General features: G+C 35.6%; 2 protein-coding genes and 1 long non-coding RNA gene across 4 annotated transcripts; all 3 read right to left on the bottom strand.

Moving 5' to 3' along the window:
* Positions 1-2,514: 2,514 nt before the first annotated feature.
* LOC109184766 lies at positions 2,515-3,717 on the bottom strand. Its single transcript, XR_002054863.1, has 2 exons — positions 2,919-3,717; positions 2,515-2,676 (listed from the first exon to the last, which is right to left on the bottom strand). It is a non-coding gene; the product is annotated as an uncharacterized LOC109184766 (long non-coding RNA).
* Positions 3,718-4,131: 414 nt separating this feature from the next.
* On the bottom strand, positions 4,132-4,638 carry LOC109184748 (disease resistance protein RPP13-like). The gene has a single exon (XM_019334786.1). It carries the CDS (start codon positions 4,636-4,638, stop codon positions 4,132-4,134), a length of 507 nt encoding a protein of 168 aa, XP_019190331.1.
* Positions 4,639-6,486: 1,848 nt separating this feature from the next.
* Positions 6,487-11,747, bottom strand: LOC109184806 (putative GPI-anchor transamidase). Of its 2 annotated transcripts, none has more exons than XR_002054883.1 (11): positions 11,457-11,741; positions 10,655-10,696; positions 10,389-10,533; positions 9,805-10,034; positions 9,613-9,670; positions 9,144-9,221; positions 8,966-9,054; positions 8,597-8,678; positions 8,305-8,484; positions 7,828-8,030; positions 6,487-6,961 (listed from the first exon to the last, which is right to left on the bottom strand). XR_002054883.1 is itself a non-coding variant. In XM_019334847.1 (11 exons), exons 1-10 carry the CDS (start codon positions 11,624-11,626, stop codon positions 7,884-7,886), a joined length of 1,221 nt encoding a protein of 406 aa, XP_019190392.1. In that variant the 5' UTR covers positions 11,627-11,747; the 3' UTR covers positions 6,487-6,982; positions 7,879-7,883. The 2 variants fall into 2 exon arrangements, 1 of the variants encoding a protein (XP_019190392.1); XM_019334847.1 differs by having other exon boundaries at positions 6,487-6,982; positions 7,879-8,030; positions 11,457-11,747.
* Between the last annotated feature and the right edge of the window lie 414 nt (positions 11,748-12,161).

Genomic DNA, 12,161 nt, shown 5'->3' with positions numbered 1-12,161 from the left:
AATCTGCGGAAAGAATCCTTACCCCACCGGAATAGAGCATCCCCACAGCATATTAGACGTTGCTGAAACTCGTGAAAGTGGGACTGCCGCCAAGAAGCTTATACTATGGATTTGCAGTTTAAATCAGACAACCAAGCTGATTCGAAACGGAAGTAACGTCCCTGACGACAATGAGAATTACCATTCAAACTAAGAAAGATGGCAATATGATCTGATGTTGTTGCATGGAAGTTTTTCACAATAGCAGTCTCGAAAATATTACGCCATTCCATAGTAGCAACAGCTCTGTCAAGCCTCTCATCCACCCAATGATCGGTACCACGCCCCTTGTCCCACGTAAATGCATGCCATGTCATCCCCAGGTCTGATAGTCCACAGTAAAAAAGAGCAGCATTGAAGCCTCTGATCAGGGCATCAGGGTGCGGGTGAATACCTTTCTTTTCAGAGTGGGAAGTTAAATAATTGAAATCGTCAATAACTAGCCAAGGCATACTCGATCGTTGCCGAAGACTTCGCAAGAAATCCCATGAATCCTGACGCCGAGACCTCTCAGAGAAACCATAGTAACATGTAAACCGCCAATTAAATTGTAGTTGTTTAGGGTAAAAGACATTTAAGTACGTTAACTAATTACATGATTTCACTAAATATTGGAATGAACTTAATTTTGTATAGAATACGACTTATAAAGTAGAATGTTATACATTATTGAACACTTCATGGTACACTACGTTAGTAGTTGAAGTACTAACATTATTAAGGTCATTGCATATTAATATTTTCAACCCATTTGGATTGCTCTAGAAGCAGCAACATACAATTGGCCATGAATAAATACTGGTTTCTTTAAAAGTAACCCAACATATGTTAAGTGTTTGACCTTGACTCTTGTTAATTGTCCTCTTTGGAATTTGAACAGTAACTACCAGGCATGATTTGTCCTTCAATCATGGGTACTCCGTCAGCCCACAGTTCTGATCACTAGATAATCATACTTTGGCACTTAGTCTGACAAAAAGTGGGAGTACTAAGTGAGGGGGAGTACATTTTAGCTGGCTGCTATTGAAATGATAATAATTGTCTGTGTTTATATTTTTTTTTTTTTTGCTTATTTGGTTGGTGGTTTTTTGTGTTACAACTCTGGATTGTCTTTGCTGCTTGTAAATTTGAATTTTGTTGACTATTTGTATTTATTCTTGTGTGTTGCTATGTGTTATGTGGATGTGTGCTTAGTTGTGTTATCAGTTCTTTGGCAGCTTATGGATCTGCATCCGGGCATCTATGAGTATGGATTTTCGACTGATCCGTGAGCTAAGTCTTGTGTCCAGTACTCAAAATGTAAGCAAATATACTCAAAAGGCTTTTTGTCAATAAAATTTGCCTAATTCCAAGTTGTAAGCCTAGATGTATATTTGTATTTATGTTTTGTCAACTAATTACCAAATGAGGAGATTGTAAGTGTAAAAAATGTTACACATTATACCCACTTTTAGTTGGCATAATTAGTTGTCAAAATCTAGTTTTGGTTAGGCTCTAGATCTGGTCCAGGTACTATTGCTGGTCAGTCTTGATCACGGTCAGGACGCAACTCCAGAGGGCAAAACGTATTCAACAAATTTGTTATATTCAGACCCTCTTTTCATGGTTCTCTAAATCGTATGGTGCTGCTAATTCTGAGGACTTATCAGCTGCACAAATTCAGACAAGGAAGTTTCTAATTATTCCTATATATAGTCTTCTCGGGTTTCCTTTCTAAATTGAAGATTTAAGGAAAAAATCTCTACGGCTTTATCTCAAGTCCTCCCCTAGTTATCTTGGTTATATTTACAGTGTCAATTGAAGGTGTTGAAGGCATCTTGGCTTGCTGGTCTATTGCTGAAGTCGGCATGCACGTTCAGTTCAATATGATGATGAAGTATTCGCTCGAGTAGTGGCTATGTATACCGTGGTGTGTAATGTGCTCCCCTTTGTACTCCTTGTTGATCATCTAGTGGATTGGGCTTACGTGAGTTGCTTCGCAAACATAGGAATGTGGCTCCGAACTGCGTGATCATTTCTTGGTGTCTGGTTCCTTTGTCATTTGTTATCTTTATTTTTTAATCGTCCTGACATAGTTCCTGTACCTATTCCAGATTAATAATTGATAGTAAAACTTAATAGGGACCAAATAGGTTTTCCTTGCATTCAAGATCTACGACTCTTTTTAAAATCCAATAGTATAATGAGTATCAAATCCTATAATAGGTTACAAAGTTCCAACCAAACGCAGTTGATAGCTACAAGCCCAAATGAAAACAAAAAATGAGCAAATTAAAACTGGAATAGTTGAGATAGTCACACAAATTTAAGTTGTAACATGAAAAATGTTCTCAAAGAAATTTATAACTAAACTCACCATCCAGATTATGAGTTCGAGCCTCAGTGGGGGCGTTATTGGTTCTTTGTGTTTCAGTAGGTTGAGAAAGTATATGAACAGATACTACAATGTAATAGAGTCAGTAACTTTCAAAAAAAAAACTCACCATCCAGATAAAGTTCCACATATGAACGCGGCCTACAACCATATAGATGCATGCCAACCTTTATTTCGAAAAAGAAAATAAAAAATAAAAACAAAGCAGCGAGTATTAAGATGATCTGGAGAAGCCATATATCTGAAGATGTTATTTGATTCTCCTGCACCCTTTTTTAAGAAAAAAAAATTGTGAGATGATGTAAATCACGGTAACTCAATGACTCAGCAGACATGATGGTCAAATGCCGGTTGTGCATAAATGATCTATCCACTTTGAGCATAATCCCTACATTGCCGCTGTCGAGTTATTTGATACATACTCCTGCACCATTTAAAAAAATTAAATAATAATATACTTTTGAGGAACGGTAAATTAAAGGTAACAGTAAAAAAAATGAGTGACCTTTTGATTTGTAGAAACTGGCGGCATTGCAATAGATGGAGTTGAAGTCCGTCAATGATGAGTGGGCAAAATAGAGAGCACAAACTTATCCAACTTAGGTCTTTGGTCTTGTATATTCCTTGCAGAAGTAGCAGCTCGTTTGTTGGTATAAAACAAGTCAATAATCTTGAGGCTCTTCACATCCTTAAAGGAAAGTGGTAGTCCATTAAGTTGTTCACATTGCGATATGTAAAGTCGTCTCAATACTGGGAAGCTACTATGCTCACAAGTCCAGTACACCAACTCGGTTCTCCCAATACGCAAGAATTGGAGGCTCTTGAAAACAACGTTAACGTCGAGTTCCCAACACTCTCCCTTAGCTGAAAACTCCTCCAACTTGAGGACCACCAGCTCGTCCAGGGATCCCAATACGCAAATGTGTTTCCAATCAAAATACGTCTTGGATAAGGTCAGGTTTCTTAGCCTTCTCGGGAATCTGTCAGCTTGTGGAATAATAGGCTGCTGCAGTGTGGTAGCTTCATGCATGAGTTTTAGATTTTGGAGATTATGCAGCTGCTTCACTATATTGTCAAATAAGCAGCAAAGAAGCATTAGACATATGATGCTTTGCAACTTTGTGAATTAGGAGGGGCGAGTTGCAAAGAAGCATTAGACAGGATATGCCTTAGTTTTGGCATGTTCCATATCTCTGCCTTAACATCAACTGTAGTTTGGGATGTATTGAACACAAGAGTTTGCAAGCTCCATATATGAGTGAATAGTTTTGGAATGATATTGTTGTGAGTTGAGATAGCCAAGTAACGTAGATGATATAAGCTATAAAGCTCTTTGGGCAATATTTCGAATGTGAAGGATTCAGCGTGAAGCACTTTGAGAAATGGATAGGATTTTGGGATAGCTGCTAAGTGTTGTTTGGGAATCTTAATTGGTTTGGTAAATGTTAGAAGTGAGCGGATACTCTCACCTGATGATGGCAGCTTGTTCTCTGAACCTACAAAGTCTGTAATGGAGGAACGGATGCACAAGCGACTACAATAATTCACATTTCTTCCTTCTATTCTTGCCCCATCTATGGAAGAAATTCTTGTTCTTAGCTTCAGATTTACAAAACGTATGCACTGTGCCACTGAGACGGCAAGTTTTTATTTCACCATCAGCTCTTCTTTTCACTACCATCAACAGATTCCTATTGACAAGATCATTCAAATATGTTTTACCATCGGCCTCCATATTCGAGTGGGATGAAGAAGAAGGAATAAATCCTTCTGCAATCCACAAGTAAATCAATTTCCAGGCAGAAATTATTCGATGTCCTATTGGAAATGCTGCAAGATATAGGAAACTTGTGCGGAGCATTTTTAGAATCAACATGATTAGCCACTTCAAGAATACGCGTTGTTACCAATATTCTACTCCCTTTCTGGTTGTTGGGAAAAGCAGTTCTCAAATAATCCCAATCTTCTGTGCGCCCTACATTATCCACAACAATGAAATACTTCTCCTCCTTCAAAAAATCCTGGATTCTTTCTGCCAGCTCCTCCTCCTTCGTATCCTTGTAACCACTGGTCACCTTGGTAAATTTACTTATAATGTCCATGAATAATTGTTTCCTATTCATGGTTCTAGATACGTAAATCCAAAGACGAGTGAAAAACTCGTGACAAAGTTCACGATCATTGAATATCATCTTGATCAATGTGGTTTTGTCTATTCCAGCCATTCCAACAATTGCAATTACAATCGTATCATCTAATTTTTCAGTAAGACGACACTTTATAATTTGAGCCTGCTCATCAAAGCCTACCAATCCATCCTCCTCCACCACATGAGCCTTTTTACAATTTCAGGAAAATTGAGGTTAGGGAAATAACATGGTTGTAAGTGCAACCAGAAAGAATTATACTGAAAAATGTAATACTCCATCTGTCCCATTTTATCTGTCATACTTACTATTCATTGGTCAAACCAATTCTTTTTTCTTTGTTTTTTTTTTGGGTATTTTTTACTTATTTTTAATTTTTTTTTTTTTTTTTTTGTGTTTAATAGTACTTTTAGTATAGTTTCTAAATATATAAACTTTGTATACTAATTCTAAACTTAATATTATGAAAAATTGAATTAAAAATAACATCAGTTAAGCCTCGTTAACCGAACCAGACACATAAAATGGGATAGAGGTAGTACTAATAAGAGTTCTACTACATGTACTCCTAAATCTTACTTCCTCAAATTTACTCCTGATGTGACGGACACTGATAGATTACTTTCTTCAGGTGGGTCCCTATGAAAGTGTCTACATCACTATTTTAAGTGTGAGAGTATAAGTTGGGAGTAGATATAGTATTTTCCTACTAATAATAAGGAATAAAGCTTATTGAGTATTGTTGGACAACATAACGTAACATACCTGGAGAAGCGGCGGCTGAGGATTATTTATTAGCCAACAGCCTTGGAGGGAATGGGCAAGATCTACCCGGGTTTTCTCCGCCCTTTTCTTAATGCTCTCCATCTCCTTGGCAGCATCATTAACCTTAGCATAATAACTTACTTTTTCCGCCCATTTCATGAGGACCTCTCTGCCTTTGTGCTTCCTTTGCTCTTCATCACTGTATTTATGAATGGCATCTTCAGCATCACTTACAACTTTCTGAATCTTCTGCACCACGTCTCTCAGCACATCCCCCTTCTCATTCTTGGCTGTTTTGAGATTTTCCCCGAACAACCAGAGTTCGCTCCTCGGATCCTTGATCCCAAGGATCAGTAACCTGTTTTCTTCTGCAGTTTGGGCTACCCTTCTTATCAGCAACTCTACAACTTCGTACATGCCTCACTACACTACTTAGTTTCTCTGATATGATCTACCTTAGCTAGCTTGTGATGAGGAAATGGGAGAATATATATAATGAAGACAAAACCAGTAATACACAGCTTGCTTGCTTTCTTTCAACTAATAATATTTTCTTCCAATGTATGGTACCGGAAAAGCTACATTATTAGTTAAATTATTTGGCCGGCAATTCAAGTCTTTGATTATATTTTCTTCCCGTGTCACAAACAAATAATGAAACAATTTTGTATAGCCAAATGGTGGACGGCTAGCTGCTCATGAATTAAATAAATCAAGTTGCTTTAATATAATTATAGTACGCTATGAATAGTATATTAGTTGAGATTCTTAATGAATATGAAGGAAATAATAGTGAATTAATGAAGTTGGTGGAGAGATAACAAGATCACAAAACATGGTTGTTTTTTTGGTAGTATCGTTCCAATCAATTGTTCTATTGGTTGGTTCAGACTAACAAAAGAAACATCCGTGTTGATCACAAACCGACCCTCTTAAAGTGGAGTCCAATAAACAAGTTGTATACTTGTATTCAAACAAATATATTATATATTAAAAATAAGTTTTAAAATTTATTTTTTACAAATTTATACAAGTGCAACCTTCAAAAAAAAATTTTTTCTATCCACAAATATAAATGTTTTACCTAAAACATTTGATTCAAGATCATATCTTCGTAAGAACCAAATTGAAAATAGTCAAAATATCACAAGTTGTACTAGATATTATGAACACTAGTGCCAACAGGCATTGTTATATAAGTTTTTGTTTATCTCCCTTGGAAGGCAAAAAAAAGAGGGCAGCCTATATCCATGCAATTCAAGTGTGAAGTACTCAATGATGTAGTCTTACATCAATACAAAACGACCATACAACAATACCAAATATACAGGCACTAAATCAGAAAAAAAAAAAAAAAAAAAAAAAAAAAAAAAAAAAAAAAAAAAAAAAACCCAATAAATTTGCAATTTTACAGATTAGAGAAAAAATAAAGTGAAGTCCTATACCCTATCTGAGGGACTAACTAGTCAGGGATATTAAATTTGAGCATAAGGTTGTTCGTGGCTAAATACAATTTCATCTCGTTCAATCAACCGGTTGACATCAGTTGCATTTGGGAATTCAGTTCTTCCATCGCGACGGTTTCTGATAAGGCTCGTGATTTACATTCTTCATGAAAACGACAGCTTTTTGGTGCTTCTCTTCGATCATCCTTTTCCTAAAGTGGATCAATCTTAGGACAATTCAATGACATAATATAGGCACAATAAGTAAAAACTAAATAACGAGTTAATACCATTTGGGGTCCTCTGAGTAGAGTGGTTTTGTCATGTTTAGTCCTAAACTTTCAAATTGACCACTCATGGTCCATCGATTTTTAAATTGTTAATATCTATGATCTTTCAACTTTCAAGTTAACCATCTATGATCCTTCAACTATCAAATTTTAACCTGTTGTGGTCCTTCCAGGAGGACCACAGCTGGTTAAATTTTAAAAGTTGAAGGACATGACTAGTTAAAATTTGATAGTTGAAGGACCATTGGTGGTTAACTTGAAAGTTGAAGGACCACGGGTGGTTAACTTGAAACTAAATGTGGCAAAACCACTATACTTAGAGGACCCATATGGCATTAACTCATAAATAAATGAGGAACACAAAAAGCTGGGGACAAGGAATGGGAGTTCCTAGTAATGCTTCATTGGCTTCCTACTTAAAATTCATGGCCATTCCAGTGCTTACATTTTGTGCTTGAAGGAGTATCAGACAATTAACTAGACTATCTTCCATGATCAATTCAATAGAACATCTTTTCCATTGCAGTAAACTACAAGATTACAGTGGCTACACAGGAATAGAATTTACAAAAATTCTGAACAGACTGGATAATGTTTAATTTTTTTTTTTTAAACAAATGATGCTACATTATCACTTTGTTAAATTGAATGGAAAAGAGCAGACTTTTCTTATTTCTTTATATATACAAGAAACCACAGTGACATTATTGTGATAGCAAGATAGAAATAGAACTCGCCAAATAACATGGAATTTCCTGGCACAGTGTAAAAAGATGTGCACATGGAAAGATCAAACAGAATGGGAGTAAGCTACTTACAATCATCAATGTGACAGCCAAGAGGAAATCGCCACCAAGGGGAGCATTAATGCCATGCCATATGACATCAGGCTATCCACATCCTTGATCCTTTCCATCTTGATGTGGATAGAACTCCAAAAACGTGTGAAAGGACAATTTACTGGTTGACCCTGCAGCATATGCATAAAAAGTTTCAACTATACCCCCTTATTCCATTTAAACCAAACATATTCAAAAATATTTTAATATAAGGTCTAAAAAACACTCGAAATTAAACTTGTGCTAATTTTATAACGTTTAGTCTAAAAAAATAAATCTAAAAAATGAGTATTAGTAAACAAGTTTTCTAAAAAGAAAACAGAGAATGAAAGCTGAAAATTAGAAAACAAGAAACAGAAAACAGTTTTCTGAAGTAAACGGGCCCTTGGCAACTATGTGACTCACCTTGGTATTTGAGTCACTAGTTTGCTCTTGCTCACCAGAACTAGATAGTGTTCTTCGTATGTAATGGTCTGATTGATCCACTGGCTTCTTGATTGTAGCCCTTTCAGTAGAGAAAGCCTTGTATGCAGAATCAGTGTGGATTGTCTCCATGACTGAACCAAAAAAGTTTGTCACGGGCACCTGCAAGGGCACAAGGGGAGTGCCGCAAGTTAAGTCAGAGTGTCAGACTATCTAAACATATTGACAAAAAGCCACTTAAACATATAATTTAACAGAAATGTTGTTATTATACCTCCTCCAGTAGACGCGGGTATAGATCAGTTCGATAATATGCCGTTGACATCAACAAATTTGGGTTATATGAATTGAAGAGACTGCAAATTAACAGCAAAGCCTAAGAGATTCATATGAAGTTGGAAGCGAAATAACAATGCACAAGATGAGTTTTTTGAAAAGCAAATCGTCTGTAATAACCTATGATGAATAAATTTATCCAAGAAAAAAATTATATTACAGAATAAGAAGTAAATAAAAAAGGAGTCAAGAGAGCAAACAGCAAAGATCTAGAGTTTAAAAAATATGAGATTAGGACTGTAAGACTGTTTCCCACTCATTAACTAGCCATGGTAGTCAAAGTAATGTTTTTGAAGTTCACAGTTACCTGCTTAATGAGGCGTTGCTATACATATTTACCCTCTCAAAAAAGGCAAGGGTATAAAATGTGAATCGATCTATAACTGAGACACCAACCTGGAACAAAGAAATTATTAGTGAAGAAAATTACCAAAAGGTAGAACGGTTGTGGAGCAAATGCTATAAAAGGATAAATATATACTTACATCAGAGTCTAAGTGGTGTGAATAGGAATTTTCTCCTTTCTTGCTACTTCCAATAGCCAAAACACCAGGTGAATGAAGCTACATGGAAGGATACATGTCAATTCAGATAGCAAATCATGCATAAAAGGCTCAGTATCACATTTTTTGACAGAGACAATAGCAATAACTATCTATGCTACTAATTACACAAAGAACACATACTCCACACAAGTGGAGAACCCAAAGTTCTGAAACAACAAAAAAGCAGCAGAGTTTATGTGTGCTACTTCTTTTCTGAAATATGTTTGTTACTTCTAGTAGAATCAAATATGAGAGAGATAACTCTTCAATTACAATGAATTCTTATAGGCCTCATCAAACAAGGACTAAATGGTTTGTACATGCACTAATAAATACTCAATTAAGTTATCACGGAGCAGTAGATAAAATGTCAACCCATTACCTAGCCCCTAGGAAAAGAATAGCTCACCTGAGAGAAAAGTGTAGCAGCTTGGCAAGTATCAACCATTATTAACAGCTCCTTGAATCTGAAAATTGAACACGATTGAGAAGCGTGAACCATCATTTCAAGTGAATCAAATCAGTACCACTCTTAAGGAATGATGCAGTTAAGTCCAGCACAAAAAAAAAAAAAAAAAAAAAAAAAAACCAATATTCTCACCTACGCTTTTCTTTCATTTGTTTTACTGCATCAGCTAAATCATGACTCTGAAGCTCCTCTGCATCCTGAAATTTTAAGAACTCATCTCCACCATGCCCTGTCATATAAACCAGTATGTGGCTTCCTTCATCACTTAAAAGACGTTTTGACCGGGGGACAGCAGCTTCATGACGGCCTGTTAAGACTCTGAAGAAGTTCTCAACAGTTACTTCATACCCTCGATAATCTACCTGACTTACACAAGCATGTAAAAGTTAGAAATTGTAAATGAATGAAAACTAATCTAAGTGCAAATTACTGTAAATCAGGCTAACGGATAGATACCCTACTAGAGATCCACTTGCAAAATAACCAAATAAGAAGTAAGAGCATTAGGTATTCAAACTTAAGACCATGCATAGTTCAAAACATACTTTACTAAGTATACCCATTGCAACCCTTAATAGACATCTAGCAGAATGGTGAAAATTTCAAACAATCATGATAACATATCACTAATCCAGTTTCAATTAAATTGAGTGTTGAATATGATAGGGAAAAAAAAATCCTAAGTAATTGTTAGAAGGACAACCAAAACTACTGACCTCAACATTATCTCCATACAAGTTAAGCCTATGGTTTTCATTATTAAAGACTTGAGCAGGGTATTTGTTCCGTGCATTGCAAGCCATATCATCAGCCAACATCAGAATAATTCTTTCATCTGGTATGCCCAACCGTTTTACAGTTCTGCATGCAAAACACAGATTAATATTCACAAGACAGTCAAGTAACTCTGAGATAACAGAAACGAACTTCCAGATAAAAATATGAAGAATTTAGTTTTTGACTGAAAAGAAAGCTTTTTTACCTGTATAAAGACAGAGTGTTTGCCATGTGACGGTAGTTAAACCTGAGTACCCATAACAAATTTTAGCAAGTTGGAAATTTCATATTAAGGCTAATCTAATGACCAAACAAAGTCTCCTTCTATATTACATTATTCACTAGGCACTTCAGTTTTCACAAGGCAAAACAATCAAGAAGTCAAATTAGTGATGCCACACAACATTGAACGTTTGGAGTAACTATTCACACCTATACACACACAAATATACTAGAAAAATTAATTTCATCTTCTTAGCTATACACTCAACCAAAAGAATTACTTGGAAAAACTACAGAGTAAAAGCGCAGTAGATACAGTAAAACATTCTAGAATAAATATATGAAAAGAGAAGCAAATATTACATATAGGAGCTTCACCAAAGAAAGAAGTGCATAAAATAGTTGACAGTTTATAATTTTCCATTTCATATATAAGAGAGAATGATACATATTGACTGGATATGCATAGTATGTCTCAAAGAGCTCAGATAAACAAATAAAAATGAGATGAACTGTTCAATGAATTCTCATAAGATGCAATTCAAAAACATATTTTTCACTAAATTCAATTAAAACACATATATAATCTTTCAGCGGAATACATTATTAAATTAGATTTTATAATAACATAATAATGTATCATTTGATCCAAAATCCTACAGCTCGCTAAACTTATCACACAATACAACAAACTGCCAACAGTTCGCCAAAAATCAAAATTTCCAATCAATTTTCTCAAGTGACAGACGAAACTAAACGTTGATTGACGGAGAGATTGAAAGTACCAAAAGCGAGAGGTGCAGACCAAAACGGCCCAGTTGTTAGTGTGCATTGTGGTAGCAGTTGAAGCCGCACCGTCACCGGAAGCATCGGACGAAATCGCACTGTAGAAACAGGTTGCTAGAAGAAGCAAAGACGCTGAAACAACGAACTTCAGCGATCTCTCCCTCATCATCTTCAACCTTATTATGGCTTCGTATCAGCTTTTTCTCGTTTCTTCCGTTCGGAGATTTCCCGTTTACTGTTTCCAACTTTCGAAGATCAAAAGGGCTTCCCAAACGCGGCATACGCTTGTACAAAAATCTACAGAAAACAATGTACAATCAGATATGCTAAATGTACAAATCATTGTGCCCTAATTTTTCAACAATTTTGCCACGGTCGCAAGATTTGAGCCTCCGAGGCACCACTAGTAATGCACAAAATACAACCCATCTATCCAAAGCCCAAAGGAACCTATACTCTCTTTCCTCCATTTTAAGTAGGGTGTGCATAATTCGATAAAAAATCGATTAATTTATCAATGACAAATTTTGATTAATAATTTTTTTACCAAAATATTTTGATTTGGTTCATTTTTAAGAATTTTAATTAAAGGTGAATTTAGTTTGAAAGTGTCAGTTAATCGAATTAACCGATCGATTAATGAAATTACTTGTGCATATATATGTTTTAATTTTTATAGCATATATATAATATTATTAGACTAT

The sequence above is a fragment of the Ipomoea nil genome, unplaced genomic scaffold, assembly GCF_001879475.1.
Source record: "Ipomoea nil cultivar Tokyo-kokei standard unplaced genomic scaffold, Asagao_1.1 scaffold1286, whole genome shotgun sequence".
NCBI classification, from domain to species: domain Eukaryota; kingdom Viridiplantae; phylum Streptophyta; class Magnoliopsida; order Solanales; family Convolvulaceae; genus Ipomoea; species Ipomoea nil.
Note: the sequence above shows the minus strand (reverse complement) of the source record. Positions and strands in the feature narration are given on the sequence as shown.

Excerpts from the sequence above, each read along its gene's own strand:
- LOC109184748 (XM_019334786.1), bottom strand. The coding sequence starts at position 4,638 with ATGGCTGGAATAGACAAAACCACATTGATCAAGATGATATTCAATGAT.
- LOC109184806 (XM_019334847.1), bottom strand. The coding sequence starts at position 11,626 with ATGATGAGGGAGAGATCGCTGAAGTTCGTTGTTTCAGCGTCTTTGCTT. Across the intron at positions 10,697-11,456 it reads GTCTGCACCTCTCGCTTTTG|GTTTAACTACCGTCACATGG; the intron begins GTACTTTCAATC and ends ATGGGTACTCAG. Across the intron at positions 9,222-9,612 it reads CTGCTACACTTTTCTCTCAG|CTTCATTCACCTGGTGTTTT; the intron begins GTGAGCTATTCT and ends CCTTCCATGTAG.